At 47.9% G+C, this 24,181-nt stretch overlaps 1 protein-coding gene across 1 annotated transcript in view; it reads right to left on the bottom strand.

Moving 5' to 3' along the window:
• The window catches only part of herc1 (HECT and RLD domain containing E3 ubiquitin protein ligase family member 1), a 217,215-nt gene extending 193,034 nt beyond the window's left edge, over positions 1–24,181 (bottom strand). The window contains 10 exon segments of the mRNA XM_045225293.1: positions 1,038–1,165; positions 1,552–1,695; positions 5,478–5,574; positions 7,368–7,679; positions 10,835–11,029; positions 11,209–11,304; positions 11,555–11,806; positions 11,808–12,338; positions 17,330–17,517; positions 23,939–24,181. Coding sequence (XP_045081228.1) covers positions 1,038–1,165; positions 1,552–1,695; positions 5,478–5,574; positions 7,368–7,679; positions 10,835–11,029; positions 11,209–11,304; positions 11,555–11,806; positions 11,808–12,338; positions 17,330–17,488 — 1,914 coding nt within the window. The 5' untranslated portion in view covers positions 17,489–17,517; positions 23,939–24,181.

Below are 24,181 nucleotides of genomic sequence, written 5' to 3'. Positions count from 1 at the left end.
TCACTAGAACACAGGATATAGGACCAGTCACTAGAACACAGGATATAGGACCAGTCACTATAACACAGGATATAGGACCAGTCACTAGAACACAGGATATAGGACCAGTCACTAGAACACAGGATATAGGACCAGTCACTAGAACACAGGATATAGGACCAGTCACTAGAACACAGGATATAGGACCAGTCACTAGAACACAGGATATAGGGCCAGTCACTAGAACACAGGATATAGGACCAGTCACTAGAACACAGGATATAGGACCAGTCACTATAACACAGGATATAGGACCAGTCACTATAACACAGGACAACATAGGGCCAGTCACTATAACACAGGATATAGGACCAGTCACTAGAACACAGGATATAGGACCAGTCACTATAACACAGGATATAGGACCAGTCACTAGAACACAGGATATAGGACCAGTCACTAGAACACAGGATATAGGACCAGTCACTAGAACACAGGACCAGTCACTAGAACACAGGATCAGTCACTAGAACACAGGATATAGGACCAGTCACTAGAACACAGGATATAGGACCAGTCACTAGAACACAGGATATAGGACCAGTCACTAGAACACAGGATATAGGACCAGTCACTATAACACATGATATAGGACCAGTCACTAGAACACAGGATATAGGACCAGTCACTAGAACACAGGATCAGTCACTAGAACACAGGATATAGGACCAGTCACTATAACACAGGATATACGACCAGTCACTAGAACACAGGATATAGGACCAGTCACTAGAACACAGGATATAGGACCAGTCACTAGAACACAGGATATAGGACCAGTCACTAGAACACAGGATATAGGACCAGTCACTAGAACACAGGATATAGGACCAGTCACTAGAACACAGGATATAGGACCAGTCACTAGAACAATAGTTAAAAAACTATTTTGACAAGAGACAACTGAAAAAGAGTTCCAAACGATTAAGTTGCAAACGTTCAAGATTCCTCCCTCCCGTTCATAAAAAGTGTAAACTGCCAGTAACTGCCAATCCTACCTGTCCAGTGGAGGTCAGGGCCAGGGAGGACTGGCTTCCAGCACACCCTTTCCTTATGAACATCCCCTGCAAGGCCTCCACTACCTTGGGTTTGTACACGCGGTTGGTATCTCCATGCCCCAGTTTCCCTGAAGGGTAGACAAAATTACACATTTACCCAGTTTCCCTGAAGGATAGACAAAATTACACATTTACCCAGTTTCCCTGAAGGATAGACAAAATTACACATTTACCCAGTTTCCCTGAAGGATAGACAAAATTACACATTTACCCAGTTTCCCTGAAGGATAGACAAAATCACACATTTATAGATATTTACAGATATATTACCATTCATATTATTTATGTAAAACCCATACCTCAATACGAAGACAGAATGACACAAATAAATGATATGTATTGATATATATTTCCATATATATGTCGACATTTCGAGATATATTGAGATATATTTGGCTATTTAATATAAAAACATCAGGTGGATTCCAGTCCTGTGTCCTGAGGCTTCACCCACCATTGTCTCCCCCGCCGAAGGACCACACGGTGCGGCCATCCTTTGACAAAGCTATGGTGTGAGAACTCCCACAAGACACCTCTCCTACGTTACTGATGTCTTTGACCAGAGTAGGAATGTTTCTGCTGTTGCTGTCTCCGTGACCTGCACATCAACACACAGAGAAGGAGAGATATTTCACCAGACAGAGGGGGAAATGTATTATCGCCATATCAACCAGACAGTAGAGAAATACGTGCGCTGTGCACACACACACAGCCTATAGATAAATCTGTCGGGCAGAGAGAGCGTGCAGCTGTCAAACAGCTGGTTGTTGCATGGAGCGAAAACTGACAGCAGTATGGGGAGGAGAGCGGTAGGAAAGGTGTTCCAAGTTATATCTACCAGTAAATGCTAAAGGCAAGAATGGGTACGCAAACCAGATATTTAAAAAGTTCAAAGTCTTGATTGGATATTTGCAATGCACAATTCAGTCATCATGGAATAGCCTGCCTTGAAAATCAGACATTTCCTCTAGGCTCTTTGGTCCTTGAAAAGTAATTAATGTTATGGTAGCCGATTTACAAGTTCTACTTCCCCAATATAATTCTTACGTGATTTAATTTCTGATCAGAAATGTAGGGTGTTGAGCTAGTTGAGCTAGGTAAAACCATGCACGGTTATTATGAGCAAGACAACATCGAATGTTGGCTTCAACTTGGTTTTCCATACAAAGCTTTCCATTACAAAGGGGACCCGTTTTTCGGTCGCTTTCTCGTTTTAAAACATGATCCAGTCACCCTTCAATAACTCTTCAACATCTCAAACATGGTGGGACTGACTAGCTACAACAAGGACAGACTTCATTAATGTGTTTGTGTCAGGCTGGCTAACTACAAGACACAAGGACAACAAGGAACCCAGCTGACACTACAAGAGACAAGGACACCAAGGAACCCAGCTAACACTACAAGAGACAAGGACACCAAGGAACCCAGCTGACACTACAAGAGACAAGGACACCAAGGAACCCAGCTAACACTACAAGAGACAAGGACACCAAGGAACCCAGCTGACACTACAAGGGACAAGGACACCAAGGAACCCTGCTGACACTACAAGAGACAAGGACACCAAGGAACCCAGCTGACACTACAAGAGACAAGGACACCAAGGAACCCTGCTGACACTACAAGAGACAAGGACACCAAGGAACCCTGCTGACACTACAAGAGACAAGGACACCAAGGAACCCTGCTGACACTACAAGAGACAAGGACACCAAGGAACCCTGCTGACACTACAAGAGACAAGGACACCAAGGAACCCTGCTGACACTACAAGAGACAAGGACACCAAGGAACCCAGCTGACACTACAAGAGACAAGGACACCAAGGAACCCAGCTGACACTACAAGAGACAAGGACACCAAGGAACCCTGCTGACACTACAAGAGACAAGGACACCAAGGAACCCAGCTGACACTACAAGAGACAAGGACACCAAGGAACCCTGCTGACACTACAAGAGACAAGGACACCAAGGAACCCTGCTGACACTACAAGGGACAAGGACACCAAGGAACCCAGCTGACACTACAAGAGACAAGGACACCAAGGAACCCTGCTGACACTACAAGAGACAAGGACACCAAGGAACCCAGCTAACACTACAAGGGACAAGGACACCAAGGAACCCAGCTAACACTACAAGGGACAAGGACACCAAGGAACCCAGCTGACACTACAAGGGACAAACACCAAGGAACCCTGCTGACACTACAAGAGACAAGGACACCAAGGAACCCAGCTGACACTACAAGAGACAAGGACACCAAGGAACCCAGCTGACACTACAAGAGACAAGGACACCAAGGAACCCAGCTGACAATACAAGAGACAAGGACACCAAGGAACCCTGCTGACACTACAAGAGACAAGGACACCAAGGAACCCAGCTAACACTACAAGGGACAAGGACACCAAGGAACCCAGCTAACACTACAAGGGACAAGGACACCAAGGAACCCAGCTGACACTACAAGGGACAAGGACACCAAGGAACCCAGCTGACACTACAAGGGACAAGGACACCAAGGAACCCTGCTGACACTACAAGAGACAAGGACACCAAGGAACCCAGCTGACACTACAAGGGACAAGGACACCAAGGAACCCTGCTGACACTACAAGAGACAAGGACACCAAGGAACCCTGCTGACACTACAAGAGACAAGGACACCAAGGAACCCAGCTGACACTACAAGAGACAAGGACACCAAGGAACCCAGCTGACACTACAAGAGACAAGGACACCAAGGAACCCAGCTGACACTACAAGAGACAAGGACACCAAGGAACCCTGCTGACACTACAAGAGACAAGGACACCAAGGAACCCAGCTGACACTACAAGAGACAAGGACACCAAGGAACTCTGCTGACAATACAAGAGACAAGGACACCAAGGAACCCAGCTGACACTACAAGGGACAAGGACACCAAGGAACCCAATGTTGTTGTTTTCTATTAAAAAGTGTGATTTTGAGAGCGAGAACCTGAAAAAACTGGCAGAAATCACAGTCCTTCTCCACGTTTCTTTTTTTGTGGTATCATTTTCGTATGAAGTATCGTTTTTATTTATTTCTACTCTGCCCTCTAGAGGATTTCGCAGGAAAGAACAACTGGCACTTTGAAATCTGCAATAAATAAATGTTGCACTTTATTTTAAGTGTATTTTCTTTGCTGTTACAGTAAGTCTATCCAAATCAATGTAAGAACCCAAGCATGCTAATTTAAAAGAAGCCTAGTTATTATTAGCCTAGTTCACATTAAGGGACACAGGCCAGGTCATGATCAATTATACATTATTTTATAAAAAAAGATTGCTGCGACCAAATCATGTGCTGGTGCCACCAACTGAACAAGTTAGTGTAGAACCCTGAACCCTGCCCTCGCAGCAGTAAAAACACAATGTTCAGAGAGCTAATAATGTTCAGAGTGCTAATAATGTTCAGAGTGCTAATAATGTTCAGAGTGCTAATAATGTTCAGAGAGCTAATAATGTTCAGAGTGCTAATAATGTTCTAATAATGTTCAGAGTGCTAATAATGTTCAGAGAGCTAATAATGTTCAGAGTGCTAATAATGTTCTAATAATGTTCAGAGTGCTAATAATGTTCAGAGAGCTAATAATTTTCAGAGTGCTAATAATGTTCTAATAATGTTCAGAGTGCTAATAATGTTCAGAGAGCTAATAATTTTCAGAGTGCTAATAATGTTCTAATAATGTTCAGAGTGCTAATAATGTTCAGAGTGCTAATAATGTTCTAATAATGTTCAGAGTGCTAATAATGTTCAGAGAGCTAATAATTTTCAGAGTGCTAATAATGTTCTAATAATGTTCAGAGTGCTAATAATGTTCAGAGAGCTAATAATTTTCAGAGTGCTAATAATGTTCTAATAATGTTCAGAGTGCTAATAATGTTCAGAGTGCTAATAATGTTCTAATAATGTTCAGAGTGCTAATAATGTTCAGAGTGCTAATAATGTTCAGAGTGCTAATAATGTTCAGAGTGCTAATAATGTTCAGTGTTAATAATGTTCAGAGTGTTAATAATGTTCAGAGTGCTAATAATGTTCAGAGTGCTAATAATGTTCAGAGTGCTAATAATGTTCAGAGTGCTAATAATGTTCAGAGTGCTAATAATGTTCAGAGTGCTAATAATGTTCAGAGTGCTAATAATGTTCAGAGTGCTAATAATGTTCTAATAATGTTCAGAGTGCTAATAATGTTCAGAGTGCTAATAATGTTCAGAGTGCTAATAATGTTCAGAGTGCTAATAATGTTCAGAGTGCTAATAATGTTCAGAGTGCTAATAATGTTCAGAGTGCTAATAATGTTCAGAGTGCTAATAATGTTCAGAGAGCTAATAGTGCTAATATTTACCTAATCTCCCGAAGTCTCCTTCGCCCCACGTGTAGAGCTCTCCATCCTCACTGACTGCTGCACTGTGTCTGTAGCCTGCAGACACACAGACCACCACCTGGCCCAACAACATTCAACAGTCAGGACTGAGACATGAGGACAAATGGAACACACTAAAATATACTTGTTTAATGAAATTACACATTATTATAAACTGGGTGGGTCGAGCCCTGAATGCTGATTGGCTGACAGCCGTTGTATATCAGACCGTATATCACGGGTATGACAAAACATTTATATTTACGCCTCTATAACCAGTTTATAATAGCAATAATGCACCTCGGAGGTTTGTGGTATATGGCCAATATACCACGTCTAAGGGCTGTATCCAGGCACTCTGCGTTGGGTCGTGCTTAAGAACAGCCCTTAGCCGTGGTATATTGGCCATATACCACACCTCCACGGGCCTTATTGCCTAATTATACAATGGCATTGTTGAAAACCCGTTTCTGATTGCTTGAAGGGCATTCTAGAGCATGCATTATTTCCCTATAATGCACGGTATAATTAAATGGCTATAGTTCATTCTTACATGTTTGAATTGAAAACAATGGCAGTGTAGAATTTCATTTTTATAATATCAAGCTAGGACTGATGGTTTGGTTAGCTAAGCTAGCAAGTCTGTTTGTTTGGTTACCACGGCAACTACTGTAGCTATCTAGTAAACTTGCTAGCTACTTCAGTGGATGTTGAACACATTTCTACCGGAAAATGAACACATTTCTAGCTGCAAATGTGTTAAATTATAGCCTTGGTATAAAAGGGATAATCAACGAAGGGCTGTGTGTTCTCTGGAAAATAATGCAACTCCATGGAAGGTTAGTTCCACTCTGCTAAGGTGTCGTGGAACACACCTTCCACGTCGTTCATTATTTTCCATAGAACACACAGCCTCTCGTTGATTAGGGTCTGTGGTGGTCTAGGGAGTGTGGTGGTCTAGGCAGTGTGGTGGTCTAGGCAGTGTGGTGGTCTAGGGGCTGTGGTGGTCTAGGGGCTGTGGTGGTCTACGGAGTGTGGTGGTCTAGGGAGTGTGGTGGTCTAGGCAGTGTGGTGGTCTAGGGCTGTGGTGGTCTAGGGAGTGTGGTGGTCTAGGGGGTGTGGTGGTCTAGGCAGTGTGGTGGTCTAGGCAGTGTGGTGGTCTAGGCAGTGTGGTGGTCTATAGGCTGTGGTGGTCTAGGGGCTGTGGTGGTCTAGGGGCTGTAGTGGTCTAGGGGCTGTGGTGGTCTAGGCAGTGTGGTGGTCTATAGGCTGTGGTGGTCTAGGGGCTGTAGTGGTCTAGGGGCTGTGGTGGTCTAGGGGTGTGGTGGTCTCTAGGCTGTGGTGGTCTAGGGGTGTGGTGGTCTAGGAGCTGTGGTGGTCTAGGGAGTGTGGTGGTCTAGGGGCTGTGGTGGTCTAGGGGCTGTGGTGGTCTAGGGGCTGTGGTGGTCTAGGGGCTGTGGTGGTCTAGGGGTGTGGTGGTCTAGGAGCTGTGGTGGTCTAGGGAGTGTGGTGGTCTAGGGCTGTGGTGGTCTAGGGGTGTGGTGGTCTAGGGGTGTGGTGGTCTCTAGGCTGTGGTGGTCTAGGGGTGTGGTGGTCTAGGAGCTGTGGTGGTCTAGGGAGTGTGGTGGTCTAGGGGCTGTGGTGGTCTAGGGGCTGTGGTGGTCTAGGGGTGTGGTGGTCTCTAGGCTGTGGTGGTCTAGGGGTGTGGTGGTCTAGGAGCTGTGGTGGTCTAGGGAGTGTGGTGGTCTAGGGGCTGTGGTGGTCTAGGGGCTGTGGTGGTCTAGGGGCTGTGGTGGTCTAGGGCTGTGGTGGTCTAGGGGTGTGGTGGTCTAGGGGTGTGGTGGTCTAGGGGCTGTGGTGGTCTAGTCCTACCTTTCCCTGCAGAGGTCCCTGGATGAGTTTGGGGTACTTCTGTGTGGAGCTGTTCCCGTGCCCCAACTTTCCGTAGTCCCCGTCTCCCCAACTGAACACCTCTCCCTCCGTGGTGAAGGCCAGTGAGTGTCCGTCCGACCCCTTCGAAGACGACACCTTTTTGATGGCACGGTGTGGTTCAAAGGTCAGCTTCTTGAGAGTTGATTGGTTGTTGGAGTCTCCCAGACCCAATCTGCCGTAGCTGCCTTTACCACAGGCTCTGACAGAGCCGTCAGAAGAGATGACGAAGGTGCAGTATTGGCCTGCCTCAATCTGACACAGACACAGACAAGCACTGGGTTTAGGATTCACACCTGTCAATGGGCATTTCCTAACAATCTGGGAAGAGTTCTGATCCATGGGGTGTCATCAGTCAGAACCACTTATCACTTTCAAACATCACTTTTATGGACAGGTGCTCAAACAGTTCAGGGAATCCCATTTTTCCTTAACCATGGGACAACAATAACTGGGATATGGGAATCACCTAAGGCGTCACTCACGAAAGCCCAATGTGTCATTTTTTTTTAACATTGATTACGCAGCCCAACTTTTGATTGGAGTGTCAACATTTTACTTTTTTTTTTTTTTCCAGGAATGTGTTAATGATCGTCTCCTTGCACTGGGTGCAGGGTTCTAGGGGTTGAAGGTCATTCTTATGGACAAGTGCTCTTCTAGTATTTCTTCATCCTGGTCCTGGGGACCCACTTTGTAGTTTTTGCCCTACACTACACACCTGCTTCCACTGGTTTAAGCCATTCAATATAGGCTTGGACGGTATACCGTATACCGGGGTATTTGGAAATAGCCACAGGACGGTTTTTCCAATACTGTCAATACCGTTGAAACTATTTCTTTGAAATTTTGTATAAATAAAAATAACTAATTTGAAGCTACTTTTTAAGTAAATACCTGCAGTCAACTTGTGTAACACGTTAGGAGATAAAGAATATTGTGTTCTTAATTTCCCCTGTCACATAATGTTCCATTATAAAGCTTCCTGGTAGTCCCCAGTCACGTGGTGTTTGTTTACAAGCACACAACGACTAGAGACCGGAGCCTTGTGAGCAATGATGTATATAAACCCTGGATTGCTGATGCTGTGTATTGGGCCATTGAGAGGTTTTGAAGCCCACCGGTCGGCCATATTGCCACTCCCCAGTAGAAGCAGTCCTCCATAGGAATGAATGGAACTCTACAGCATTTCAATTAAATGTTTCAAGGACAAGATTACATGTATTTATGTATTTTTTGTTGTAGTGGGGACAATAACATTAGTAATCTCAAAAATATATATTTTAAGAAAAATGTTTTCATATATCATTTAATTTAAAAAAAATTATGTTTAGCTCATAATATATATTTTTTAGTCATTTAGCAGACGCTCTTATCCAGAGCGACTTACATTTAGTGAGTGCATACATCATTTTTTTATTTTTCATACTGGCCCCCCCCCCGTGGGAATCGAACCCACAACCCTGGCATTGCAAACGCCATGCTCTACCAACTGAGCTACATCCCTGCCGGCCATTCCCTCCCCTACCCTGGACGACGCTGGGCCAATTGTGCGCCGCCCCATGGGTCTCCCGGTCGTGGCCTGGATACGAACCAGGATCTCTAGTGGCACAGCTAGCACTGCGATGCAGTGCCTTAGACCACTGCGCCACTTGGGAGACCATAATTAATATAATTTAAAAGTATGCGTTAAGGTGTCTGTAATAGAATAAATGTGTCAAAAACTAATGTAGACATTTATAAATGCATTTCTATAGCTTCCAAAATGTTTTTTTTTTTTACAATGGAGGAGTACCAAGATGGCTGTGCAGTGGCTTCAATACAGCGCCCCCTGTCAGTCATCCAGGGTTTACATTTACATTTACATTTTAGTCATTTAGCAGACGCTCTTATCCAGAGCGACTTACAGTTAGTGAGTGAATACATGTTGTTGTTTTTTTATTCATACGGGCCCCCCGTGGGAAACGAACCCACATCCCTGCCGGCCAAACCCTCCCCTACCTTGGACGACGCTGGACCAATTGTGCGCCGCCCCATGGGTCTCCCGGTCGCGGCCGGCTGCGACAGACACATCATTGCTCGTGAGTCACTCACTGTTGTGCAGCACTCGCGAGTTACAGGATGGAATTCACAACGTAATGTTTGCCAGCTAGATATCTTGTAACTATTAAGCTAACTGTCATGTTTTGTGCTGCTACCATGTTGTTGTCATGTTGTGTTGCTACCAGGCTGTGTTGTCGTCTTAGGTCTCTCTTTATGTAGTGTTGTGGTGTCTCTCTTTATGTAGTGTTGTGGCGTCTCTCTTTATGTAGTGTAGTGGTGTCTCTTTATGTAGTGTTGTGGTGTCTCTCTTGTTGTGATGTGTGTTTTGTCCTATATTTTTTATTTATTTTTAATCCCAGCCCCCGTCCCCGCAGGAGGCCTTTTGCCTTTTGGTAGGCCGTCATTGTAAATAAGAATTTGTTCTTAACAGACTTGCCTAGTTAAATAAAAGGTTCAATAAATCCATGTACTAAATGCTCTGCAGCTGTGATTTGGTTTGCTAATTTAGTAGCTAGTTAGCTATCTAGCTAAGTGGTTAGCTTCTTCCAAAATCAAGCTTCGCTTGGTAACAGCAGAGAATCCCCTCCTGGATCAAGAGCCTTGCTGTCTAATACTTGTTTTGTGCGTGCACCAAACTGTGAGTAGCATTTTTGCATTACTTTATAACTTTATGAGCTAGGATGTCTGTCCTGAAAATAGTTTATGTCAGATACTGTATAAAATGTTCGCAATGACCTCATTAGCATTTGGTTAGCATTCTCTATGGGATTTGACATGTACTTGTTAGCATTGCTAACCTTCGGATTACAGAAGCTCAGTGGGGTTTGAAAATAGCGCCCCTTGTGTTCAGTGCCGGTATTACCGAATATCCCGGTACGGCACAAGGTCAGCATGAAGGTATGACAATCTGGATACCGCCGAAGCCTAATTCAATATTTCAATAACCAACCATGATTGGGAACAGTACAGTACATAACATGAGAAGCACAGAGAGTAACCTCTTCTTTTCAATCCATAAATAGCCACTCTTCATGCCCAATGGATTTCACTTTGTCTCTTCTTAATAAGTTCTATTTCCTCTCAGAACTAGGCTGCACTATCAGTCTCAAGAGACTTACTACTGAGGGGAATCAGCTTTCCTTAAACCAGTGGTTCTCAAAACTCTGGGACCCCCAGCCCTTCCATGTATGTTAACTATTCCAGATCTAGCACACCTGATTCAACTAATCATCAAGCCCTTGAGGGTCCCCGAGGAGAGCTTTGGGAACCACTGGCTTAAAACAGACAAAACAGGACATACATCCTCCTTGTTGAACTGACACACACACACACACACACACACACACCTTCGGAGACCTGTGGCCTCTTACCGTCTGTGCGTCGGCGAAGCTGGGCGTCAACTTGGGCTGGAGGATCTTCTCCTGTGTTCCCTCCACCAGCTGGTGGGAGCTGTTGCTGCCCCACACGTACACCTCACACGTCTCTGACACAACGGGAGCCTCGCCCGTCTGGAGGCTGTCTGGGCTGGCACAGGTACGGGAGTAGTCTGACGCCATCCTGCACACCTGGGAGGGAATTTACTTGAAGGCTACTTAACCTACATGTACACGACGACCTCATCATTCATTCACAACCCCATACATTTTGCATTCATAAGCAGTACACTGTATAAGCTTTTTCAGAAGAGAGAAAAAAAAACGAACATCAATTGACCTGTGAAATGGTATTTGAGTGGATATTTTACCTCTTCGAACAGACACAGCGCCGCTTCGTACAAAGAACACAGCCCGTCTGATGTGCGTTTAGGTTCCCTCCACTGACTCCTGTCTGCTGACGAGCCCTGGTAGAGAGAGAGTCAGGAGACATCAGGTACACAGTTAGCCACGGCTACATGTAGCCATATTACACGGCATGTGGTGAATGGGACCATACAGAATGACTTAATCAATCATGAGCAATGAATAAGGAGCCCTCTGGAGAAGAAGCAGGAGAAATACATCTGGTATTATAAAAAGCACAATAGGCCTACAGAACACAATGTAAGTACGCGACAAATCAGGAGCAATAAAGTGTGTTTGTTGGACGCTTACCAGGGAGCGTCTCATCTGCATGAGGATGTTCATGAAGCAGTCGTATCCAATCAGTCCTTCCGGGTTCAGCAGAGACACCTTCATCTTCTCCTTCTCCATGGTGCTGACCACGGCAGACGCCACCAGCGCCATCTCCACCCACTCCAGCAGGTACCTCAGGGAACCCCTCTGGGCAGCAAGGCCCAGCAACAGCTCCGACGCCAGCCTCCGACCCAAGATGTCCGCCCCGGAGTTTGGCATGGTCACTCCCTTTGAGGAAGGTGGTGACCTGGACCAGGCAGTCCAGACCCATAGGGGGGATCTTACTCTCGTTGGCCAGGGAGAGGGGCGGCAGGGAGGAGACCACGTCGATGGCCGTGTGGATGACGTCGTTGCAGAGGTTGAGTCCTCCGGGGCCGGGCGGCGGCATCATCCAGCTCTGACGGAGCAAGGCGAAGAGCAGACTGAGCCCCGTGCGGACCCCCATCTCGATCAGAGCGTCGGTGCTGGACCGCGGCCGCTCGTTGACAGAGTGCAGGTCGGCCGATCCGGAGTTGTTCTCGGGCGAGTGCTGCTGCTGCTTGACCTTGCCCTTGTCGTGGTACTTGTTGGACAGAGCGTAGAAGATCCTCTGGAGGACCAGCAGGCGTTTGCGGAGAGCTGCGGCGAAGGGGGAGTCGGAACACACCATCTTGGCCAGCGCCATCTGGCTGCTGAGGAGGGCGTCCAGGTAGTGTTCCTGTTCATCGCTGGACAGGGACTCACGCTCAAAGTCCGGCAGCTGGGGTCCCTTCAGACACAGCACCTGAGGACACAGCATTGACGATGTGTTTTTGTGATGATGTGTGTTGTACTACGTTAACGATGTGATGGTTTCACTTTTAGGCCTCATTACACTTTATTCTGGTCCCAGATTTGTTTTGTGTTCTGACCCAACAGATGTTTGGCATGACAATCAGTGACAAGGAGTTGGCATGACAGCACAAACAGACTGGCCCTCAGGCTGGTGATGACATAGAGCTTGTGATGCAAAACAAAATGTCTGTGCAAGCAGACAACATATTGGCCGTGTCGCAAACGGCCTACATAGGGAACAGAGTTCCATTTGGGACGCATCTCCTCCTGCTCTCACCTGCTGGGGTAAGAGGACCACCTCCTGCTCTCACCTGCTGGGGTAAGAGGACCACCTCCTGCTCTCACCTGCTGGGGTAAGAGGACCACCTCCTGCTCTCACCTGCTGGGGTAAGAGGACCACCTCCTGCTCTCACCTGCTGGGGTAAGAGGACCACCTCCTGCTCTCACCTGCTGGGGTAAGAGGACCACCTCCTGCTCTCACCTGCTGGGGTAAGAGGACCACCTCCTGCTCTCACCTGCTGGGGTAAGAGGACCACCTCCTGCTCTCACCTGCTGGGGTAAGAGGACCACCTCCTGCTCTCACCTGCTGGGGTAAGAGGACCACCTCCTGCTCTCACCTGCTGGGGTAAGAGGACCACCTCCTGCTCTCACCTGCTGGGGTAAGAGGACCACCTCCTGCTCTCACCTGCTGGGGTAAGAGGACCACCTCCTGCTCTCACCTGCTGGGGTAAGAGGACCACCTCCTGCTCTCACCTGCTGGGGTAAGAGGACCACCTCCTGCTCTCACCTGCTGGGGTAAGAGGACCACCTCCTGCTCTCACCTGCTGGGGTAAGAGGACCACCTCCTGCTCTCACCTGCTGGGGTAAGAGGACCACCTCCTGCTCTCACCTGCTGGGGTAAGAGGACCACCTCCTGCTCTCACCTGCTGGGGTAAGAGGACCACCTCCTGCTCTCACCTGCTGGGGTAAGAGGACCACCTCCTGCTCTCACCTGCTGGGGTAAGAGGACCACCTCCTGCTCTCACCTGCTGGGGTAAGAGGACCACCTCCTGCTCTCACCTGCTGGGGTAAGAGGACCACCTCCTGCTCTCACCTGCTGGGGTAAGAGGACCACCTCCTGCTCTCACCTGCTGGGGTAAGAGGACCACCTCCTGCTCTCACCTGCTGGGGTAAGAGGACCACCTCCTGCTCTCACCTGCTGGGGTAAGAGGACCACCTCCTGCTCTCACCTGCTGGGGTAAGAGGACCACCTCCTGCTCTCACCTGCTGGGGTAAGAGGACCACCTCCTGCTCTCACCTGCTGGGGTAAGAGGACCACCTCCTGCTCTCACCTGCTGGGGTAAGAGGACCACCTCCTGCTCTCACCTGCTGGGGTAAGAGGACCACCTCCTGCTCTCACCTGCTGGGGTAAGAGGACCACCTCCTGCTCTCACCTGCTGGGGTAAGAGGACCACCTCCTGCTCTCACCTGCTGGGGTAAGAGGACCACCTCCTGCTCTCACCTGCTGGGGTAAGAGGACCACCTCCTGCTCTCACCTGCTGGGGTAAGAGGACCACCTCCTGCTCTCACCTGCTGGGGTAAGAGGACCACCTCCTGCTCTCACCTGCTGGGGTAAGAGGACCACCTCCTGCTCTCACCTGCTGGGGTAAGAGGACCACCTCCTGCTCTCACCTGCTGGGGTAAGAGGACCACCTCCTGCTCTCACCTGCTGGGGTAAGAGGACCACCTCCTGCTCTCACCTGCTGGGGTAAGAGGACCACCTCCTGCTCTCACCTGCTGGGGTAAGAGGACCACCTCCTGCTCTCACCTGCTGGGGTAAGAGGACCACCTCCTGCTCTCACCTGCTGGGGTAAGAGGACCACCTCCTGCTCTCACCTGCTGGGGTAAGAGGACCACCTCCTGCTCTCACCTGCTGGGGTAAGAGGACCACCTCCTGCTCTCACCTGCTGGGGTAAGAGGACCACCTCCTGCTCTCACCTGCTGGGGTAAGAGGACCACCTCCTGCTCTCACCTGCTGGGGTAAGAGGACCACCTCCTGCTCTCACCTGCTGGGGGTAAGAGGACCACCTCCTGCTCTCACCTGCTGGGGTAAGAGGACCACCTCCTGCTCTCACCTGCTGGGGTAAGAGGACCACCTCCTGCTCTCACCTGCTGGGGTAAGAGGACCACCTCCTGCTCTCACCTGCTGGGGTAAGAGGACCACCTCCTGCTCTCACCTGCTGGGGTAAGAGGACCACCTCCTGCTCTCACCTGCTGGGGTAAGAGGACCACCTCCTGCTCTCACCTGCTGGGGTAAGAGGACCACCTCCTGCTCTCACCTGCTGGGGTAAGAGGACCACCTCCTGCTCTCACCTGCTGGGGTAAGAGGACCACCTCCTGCTCTCACCTGCTGGGGGTAAGAGGACCACCTCCTGCTCTCACCTGCTGGGGTAAGAGGACCACCTCCTGCTCTCACCTGCTGGGGTAAGAGGACCACCTCCTGCTCTCACCTGCTGGGGTAAGAGGACCACCTCCTGCTCTCACCTGCTGGGGTAAGAGGACCACCTCCTGCTCTCACCTGCTGGGGTAAGAGGACCACCTCCTGCTCTCACCTGCTGGGGTAAGAGGACCACCTCCTGCTCTCACCTGCTGGGGTAAGAGGACCACCTCCTGCTCTCACCTGCTGGGGTAAGAGGACCACCTCCTGCTCTCACCTGCTGGGGTAAGAGGACCACCTCCTGCTCTCACCTGCTGGGGTAAGAGGACCACCTCCTGCTCTCACCTGCTGGGGTAAGAGGACCACCTCCTGCTCTCACCTGCTGGGGTAAGAGGACCACCTCCTGCTCTCACCTGCTGGGGTAAGAGGACCACCTCCTGCTCTCACCTGCTGGGGTAAGAGGACCACCTCCTGCTCTCACCTGCTGGGGTAAGAGGACCACCTCCTGCTCTCACCTGCTGGGGTAAGAGGACCACCTCCTGCTCTCACCTGCTGGGGTAAGAGGACCACCTCCTGCTCTCACCTGCTGGGGTAAGAGGACCACCTCCTGCTCTCACCTGCTGGGGTAAGAGGACCACCTCCTGCTCTCACCTGCTGGGGTAAGAGGACCACCTCCTGCTCTCACCTGCTGGGGTAAGAGGACCACCTCCTGCTCTCACCTGCTGGGGTAAGAGGACCACCTCCTGCTCTCACCTGCTGGGGTAAGAGGACCACCTCCTGCTCTCACCTGCTGGGGTAAGAGGACCACCTCCTGCTCTCACCTGCTGGGGTAAGAGGACCACCTCCTGCTCTCACCTGCTGGGGTAAGAGGACCACCTCCTGCTCTCACCTGCTGGGGTAAGAGGACCACCTCCTGCTCTCACCTGCTGGGGTAAGAGGACCACCTCCTGCTCTCACCTGCTGGGGTAAGAGGACCACCTCCTGCTCTCACCTGCTGGGGTAAGAGGACCACCTCCTGCTCTCACCTGCTGGGGTAAGAGGACCACCTCCTGCTCTCACCTGCTGGGGTAAGAGGACCACCTCCTGCTCTCACCTGCTGGGGTAAGAGGACCACCTCCTGCTCTCACCTGCTGGGGTAAGAGGACCACCTCCTGCTCTCACCTGCTGGGGTAAGAGGACCACCTCCTGCTCTCACCTGCTGGGGTAAGAGGACCACCTCCTGCTCTCACCTGCTGGGGTAAGAGGACCACCTCCTGCTCTCACCTGCTGGGGTAAGAGGACCACCTCCTGCTCTCACCTGCTGGGGTAAGAGGACCACCTCCTGCTCTCACCTGCTGGGGTAAGAGGACCACCTCCTGCTCTCACCTGCTGGGGTAAGAGGACCACCTCCTGCTCTCACCTGCTGGGGTAAGAGGACCACCTCCTGCTCTCACCTGCTGGGGTAAGAGGACCACCTCCTGCTCTCACCTGCTGGGGTAAGAGGACCACCTCCTGCTCTCACCTGCTGGGGGTAAGAGGACCACCTCCTGCTCTCACCTGCTGGGGTAAGAGGACCACCTCCTGCTCTCACCTGCTGGGGTAAGAGGACCACCTCCTGCTCTCACCTGCTGGGGTAAGAGGACCACCTCCTGCTCTCACCTGCTGGGGTAAGAGGACCACCTCCTGCTCTCACCTGCTGGGGTAAGAGGACCACCTCCTGCTCTCACCTGCTGGGGTAAGAGGACCACCTCCTGCTCTCACCTGCTGGGGTAAGAGGACCACCTCCTGCTCTCACCTGCTGGGGTAAGAGGACCACCTCCTGCTCTCACCTGCTGGGGTAAGAGGACCACCTCCTGCTCTCACCTGCTGGGGTAAGAGGACCACCTCCTGCTCTCACCTGCTGGGGTAAGAGGACCACCTCCTGCTCTCACCTGCTGGGGTAAGAGGACCACCTCCCTGCTCTCACCTGCTGAGGTAAGAGGACCACCTCCTGCTCTCACCTGCTGGGGTAAGAGGACCACCTCCTGCTCTCACCTGCTGGGGGTAAGAGGACCACCTCCTGCTCTCACCTGCTGGGGTAAGAGGACCACCTCCTGCTCTCACCTGCTGAGGTAAGAGGACCACCTCCTGCTCTCACCTGCTGGGGTAAGAGGACCACCTCCTGCTCTCACCTGCTGGGGTAAGAGGACCACCTCCTGCTCTCACCTGCTGGGGTAAGAGGACCACCTCCTGCTCTCACCTGCTGGGGTAAGAGGACCACCTCCTGCTCTCACCTGCTGGGGTAAGAGGACCACCTCCTGCTCTCACCTGCTGGGGGTAAGAGGACCACCTCCTGCTCTCACCTGCTGGGGTAAGAGGACCACCTCCTGCTCTCACCTGCTGGGGTAAGAGGACCACCTCCTGCTCTCACCTGCTGGGGTAAGAGGACCACCTCCTGCTCTCACCTGCTGGGGTAAGAGGACCACCTCCTGCTCTCACCTGCTGGGGTAAGAGGACCACCTCCTGCTCTCACCTGCTGGGGTAAGAGGACCACCTCCTGCTCTCACCTGCTGGGGTAAGAGGACCACCTCCTTGTTGCTGAGCAGCTTGGAGTACAGCGCCGACACGCCCTCCCGCGTGGCGATGGACTCGCTGTCCTCCATGATCCACGAGCCGTTCAGGTGCTCCAGCCATTTGAGCTTCACTGGAGGAATCATCAGGGCCATGATGGCATGTCACTCTGCTGCCATTAATCCTGGGTGGACAGGGGGGAGAGATATTAGCTAGGCCTAACCATTAAGAAAGGGGAATAAAATCACTGAAACAACAATAAAATATGACACAACCAGACAGACGAGAGATATATTAACATCACCTCAACCAGACAGACAGACAGACAGACAGACAGACAGACAGACAGTGGCTTGCCCACTCTAGGGAAGGGTACAAAAACATTTCTGCAGCATTGAAGGTCCCCAAGTACGCAGTGGCCTCCATCATTGTTAAATGGAAGAAGTTTGGAAACACCAAGACTCTTCCTAGAGCTGGCCGCCCGGCCAAACAGAGTGAACCTGATGGATGGTCACTCTGACAGAGCTCCAAAGGTCCAAGATTGAACTCTTTGGCCTGAATGCCAAACGTCACGTCTGGAAGAAACCTGGCACCATCCCTACGGAGAAGCATGGTGGTGACAGCATCATGATGTGGGGATGTTTTCAGCGGCAGGGACAGTGAGACTAGTCAGGACTAAGTGAAAGATGAATGGAGCAAAGTACAGAGAGATCCTTGATGAAAACCTGCTCCAGAGTGCTCAGGACCTCAGACTGGGGCGAAGGTTCACCTTCCAACAGGACAACGACCCTAAGCACTTTTTTTTTATCTCCATAGATAAACTGATATCTGCTTTTATCTGGAACAAGAAAAACCCTTGGATACGTAAGAGCCTATTGCAGAGATCTCGCCCCCAGGGTGGTCTTGCACTTCCGAACTTTCAATATTATTACTGGGCAGCTAATATAAGAATCATTCTATATTGGATGACAGAAATCCCTCATGTTACAGGCCCGAAATGGTTGACCTTGATGATGTCATCCTGTGGCCCCACCTCCTTAGCTGCTTTCCTCTGCTCAAAACTTGCATTAGCTGAGCCTGTTTCCAAATACACTAAAAACCCTATTGTGAAACATTCTCAAACAATCTGGAAACAGTTCAGGCGATCGTTTGGTCTCAGTGAATTTTCAACTTCTGCCCCGTTATTAAAGAACCATACATTCTCTCCATCATTATGAGACCCAGGCGTTTCATATCTGGTCTGGAAAAGGGATCTCCTCACTGAACGACTTGTACATTGATACGGATTTAGCATCTTTTGAACAGTTAGTACAAAAGTTCAATATTCCTAGATCCCATTTCTTTAGATACCTACAATTGCATAGTTTTGTCTCTTCATACTCTAGTCACTTCCCATCACGCCCACCTACCTACCTCCCTTCTAGATTCTATTTTTAAAGTGAACCCTTATATCAAAAGGGGGGCATAAGCTTGATCTATACGTTATTAAACTTGCACAATCTGGATTCCCTGAACTCTCTTAAGCACCAATGGGAAGAGGTTTTCGCTGAACAACACATATGAAACTTGGCAGAGTATGCTTTAGAGAATACATTCTTCATCTATATGTCTAAGACATGCTGTAATTCAATTTAAAATAGTTAAATTGGCTGCATTGGTCAAAGGCAAAATTATCCAAGATTAGACCAGAAATACACTACTGGTCAAAAGTTTTAGAACACCTACTCATTCAAGGGTTTTTCTTTATTTTTACTATTTTCTACATTGTAGAATAATAGTGAAGACATCAACACTATGAAATAACACACATGGAATCATGTAGTAACCAAAAAAGTGTTAAACAAATCAAAATATATTTTGATGACAGCTTTGCACACTCTTGGCATTCTCTCAACCAGCTTCATGAGGTAGTCACATGGAATGCATTTCAATTAACAGGTGTGCCTTCTTAAAAGTTAATTTGTGGAATTTCTTTCCTTCTTAATGCATTTGAGCCAATCAGTTGTGTTGTGACAAGGTAGCCCCCTTCATTCCAGGTATACAGAAGATAGCCCTATTTGGTAAATGTCCAAGTCCATATTATGGCAAGAACAACTCAAATAAGCAAAGACAAACAACAGTCCATCATTACTTTACCAGTCAATACGGAACATTTCAAGAACTTTGAAAGTTTATTTAAGTGCAGTCGCAAAAACCATCAAGCGCTATGAGGACACTGGCGCTCATGAGGACCGCCACTGCTGCAGAGGATAAGTTCATTAGAGTTACCAGCCTCAGAAATTGCAGCCCAAATAAATGCTTCACAGAGTTCAAGTAACAGACACATCTTAACATCAAATGTTCAGAGGAGACTGCGTGAATCAGGCCTTCATGGTCGAATTGCTGCAAAGAAACCACTACTAAAGGACACCAATAAGAAGAAGCGACTTGCTTGGGCCAAGAAACACGCGCAATGGACATCTTCGTAAGATGCGGTGCGGGTGAACGGATGATCTCCGCATGTGTATTTCCCACTGTAAAGCATGGAGGAGGAGGCGTTATGGTGTGGGGGTGCTTTGCTGGTGACACTGTCTGTGATTTACACTTAACCAGCATGGCTACCACAAAATTCTGCAGCGATACGCCATCCCATCTGGTTTGGGCTTAGTGGGACTATCATTTGGGGGTTTCTCAACAGGACAATAATAATAATAATAATAATAATAATAATAATATGCCATTTAGCAGACGCTTTTATCCAAAGCGACTTACAGTCATGCGTGCATACATTTTTGTGTATGGGTGGTCCCGGGGATCGAACCCACTACCCTGGCGTTACAAGCGCCGTGCTCTACCAGCTGAGCTACAGAGGACCACACACACAATGACCCTACACACCTCCAGGCTGTGTAAGGGCTGTTCTACCAAGAAGGAGAGTGATGGAGTGCTGAATCAGATGACCTGGCCTCCACAATCCCCCGACCTCAACCCAATTGAGATGGTTTGGGATGAGTCTGACCGCAGAGTCAAGGAAAAGCAGCCAACAAGTGCTCAGCATATGTGGGAACTCCTTCAAGACTGTTGGAAAAGCATTCCAGGTGAAGCTGGTTGAGAGAATGCCAAGAGTGTGCAAAGCTGTCATCAAGGCAAAGGGTGGCTATTTTAAGAATCTCAAATATAAAATATATTTTGATTTGTTTAACCCTTTTTTGGTTACTACATGATTCCATATGTGTTATTTCATAGTTTTGATGTCTTCACTATTATTCTACAATGTAGAAAATAGTAAAAATAAAGAAAAACCCTGGAATGAGGAAGTTACGCAACATCTCAAGCTAGAGAAAATACTCTCCGCCGTTAGGGGATCTGCAATTACATTTTGTAATATCTGGCAACCTTTCTTATTCTTTGTAGAAGACATGGACCCAGCTAATTTCACAACTCCATAAACCAACCCAAATTACAATTTGTATCACTATTTTTACTTTTTGTTTTATAATATATTTTTTACTATATGATTATATTACTAATTCTATATCATGGCTGGGTTGGGGAGGGTTTGATCTGGTAGGGGATCCGTGTGTGTTCTGTTGGAGCATGGCTGGGTTGGGGAGGGTTTGATCTGGTAGGGGATCCGTGTGTGTTCTGTTGGAGCATGGCTGGAAATGAAACAAGACACTGAAATGAAACAACTAGCCTACAGTGCACTCATCTTATAGTGATCACATCCGTGAAGGACAATTTTATCACTATAAGCTGTTGATCACACTACCCACATTCAGTTTATGGAACTAGGCTATAGACCTAACATGTAACATGTCCTCGGAACTCCAACTAGACCCATAGAGATGATGTACGACAAGTAAAACAAGTCAGCTAGCCTAATACTGTGTTCCAATTACTACAGATGGCATTCCCAATATTCCTGGGGGAACATTTTCCAACATGCTGTCAGCCTAATCCATGGAACCAATGTAACGCCCTAATTTTGCTGGAAGTAACCATGACATTGCATATTACCCAACGACCTAGGTGTAAACATTTCAGATAATTCCAATTATACAGGATAATAGTAATAAACTTAGGCCTGCATGTGCTTTATGCCACAGATACTATCAGTTCTCACAAGATAGGCCTATTTGCACCAGCGGTCAAATCAGCCAGTACACATCAGCACAGTACATATCAGCCAGTACACATCAGCACAGTACATATCAGCCAGTACACATCAGCACAGTACATATCAGCCAGTACACATCAGCACAGTATATATCAGCACAGTATATATCAGCACAGTACATATCAGCCAGTACACATCAGCACAGTACATATCAGCCAGTACATATCAGCACAGTACATATCAGCCAGTACACATCAGCCAGTATATATCAGCACAGTACATATCAGCCAGTACACATCAGCACAGTACATATCAGCCAGTACACATCAGCACAGTATATATCAGCACAGTACATATCAGCCAGTACACATCAGCCAGTACATATCAGCACAGTACATATCAGCACAGTACATATCAGCCAGTACATATCAGCCAGTATATATCAGCACAGTACATATCAGCCAGTACACATCAGCACAGTACATATCAGCCAGTACATATCAGCACAGTACATATCAGCCAGTACACATCAGCACAGTACATATCAGCCAATACATCTCAGCACAACAGTCATTGCCTACATGAACTTCATGGGGAAGCAAACACACACATGAGGAAGCAACACACACATGGGGAAGCAAACACACACATGAGGAAGCAACACACACGTGGGGAAGCAAACAAACGTGGGGAAGCAATGTGGAGAGAAACATGCGGAAGGCCTAGACAACTAAATTAGGCCGTAATATGACTTTCAACATCAGTTACTAATTGATTATGAACCTGTTTTCTCTGGATGGGAAATAGGTCACCTGATACTGAGTGTAGAAGAAGAACGGTTTTCACCTTCTGTTCAGGCTTGTCCATTACATCTAGGCTATTCCCTTACCCCCTACACTCAAACCAGCAGGCCTACATTGCCTAACATACAGTTGTTAGCTACCGTTCTTCATAATACGCCTATGCATTATGCAATTCAAATAACTAAATGTTAGTAGTACCGTAGTTTAAACATGCATTCGACATCCATGAAATCTTGCAACAACAGCTGGAAACATTGATTTCACAGTCCACAGCTATGGTGATACTTATTGCCTAATGGTCTGGAAGTGGCCTTCCACTACACAGTGACAATGCATTTCCTCTGTGCATTTTATATTAGAATTTCTCAATCTCTTGCTGCACAATCGTTTTTATATTGCGGGCGGCAGGTAGCCTAGCGGTTAAGAGCGTTGGGCCAGTAACCAATAGGTAGCTGGTTCGAATCCCTGAGCCGACTAGGTGAAAAATCTGTCATTGTGCCCTTGAGCAAGACACTTAACCCTAATTGCTCCTGTAACTCACTCTAGATAAGAGCATCTGCTAAATTACTCCATTTTTTTATGTACAGCTTTCACCATGCAATATTGATCTCAAGAAGAAGGGCACCAGCATTATTGGCAATCTCATGAGCAGGCGTGCTATGTTCGCCTGCTGCATTGCTGAACATACGAGACAAAAAGTGAATAGCTTTGACAGCTGTCTGTCATATTATAAAGCCTACTGTGGTATCAGTATGTGCCCAGGGACAGCAAGGTGGAATAATGTAAATTGTCATAGTAGGCAATACAGTGGTGATATACTGTAAACCCAGCTAGCTACTTCAGCTAACTAGCTAGCTACTAAATACTTGCCTATGCTGGATAAACAGTAAGGTAGGCAAATCAGCTGACCAGGTAGCTAGCCATTTAGCTAGCTAGCTTAACTAGTTGCATAAACTAGCTAGCTAGTAGCTAACGTTAGCGGGCTAACTAACACGTTCCACATCTCTAACCTACCTAGCTTTAACAGACAATCCACAAAAACAACATAAATGCTATTTGTTCGCTAGCTTGACTAATTATTCACCAGACATAGAATATGTTAGACTGACATGACACAGCTGTATAGTAAGGTAGCTAGCCAGCTAGCTAGCAAGCAAGCTAACAGACTAGCTAGCCAGCTAGCTGCCATCGCATTGGACTAGCTACAATTCAACTTATAGAACAGTCTACTAGGCCTGTAACGTTAGCTACATAGGCCAGAATCAAACAATTAACTAACTAGCATGCTGGCTAAGTTTATTACAGCCTTGTTACATACGAGGTTACTAACAATTAGCTAACTACTGTGTTATGTTGTAAACTGGCGGTGGTGCTGAAGCACAACATAAAGCTAATGCTAGCAGGCTACCGATGCTAACCAATAGAGTTCACTTTACTGTTAGGTAGGTAGCTGCTAGCTAGCTGGAAGCAACTCATACATATGTAGGTAAATGGAAAACACAGGCTACAGCTAGCTAATTTGGCCATCAACGATACAGATAGCAAGACTCTGGCACTGTTTTGCAACAGTAAAATTAATTGTCGGGAAATTGTCTTGACATTTTATGCAAGCTTACACATAGAAAGGCCTAGCTAGCATAGCTGACTAGCAGTTAGGAGAGAAGAGATTCGAGAGATGTAGCTAGCTAGCTTGACGAGCTTACCATCAACTGTCAAAGGGGCCTCTTCACTGTGGCACGTAAATGCACTTCATTGCAATAACAAAGGTTTCTGCAATTGAAGAACGTATTGGTTGTATCCGTAAGCTTACTTGTGGATTTTGATATGGTGTCGTTAGCTACAAAAAAAAGGCTGAAAGTCAGGAGCACGTTTCCATTCTTCCCACCTTTTCGTTTCTGGCTGCAACTTCCACTGCAATGGATCGAGATGAGAGGTTCACTCCCTAG

This window comes from Coregonus clupeaformis, chromosome 15 (assembly GCF_020615455.1).
Source record: "Coregonus clupeaformis isolate EN_2021a chromosome 15, ASM2061545v1, whole genome shotgun sequence".
NCBI classification, from domain to species: Eukaryota; Metazoa; Chordata; class Actinopteri; order Salmoniformes; family Salmonidae; genus Coregonus; species Coregonus clupeaformis.
Note: the sequence above shows the minus strand (reverse complement) of the source record. Positions and strands in the feature narration are given on the sequence as shown.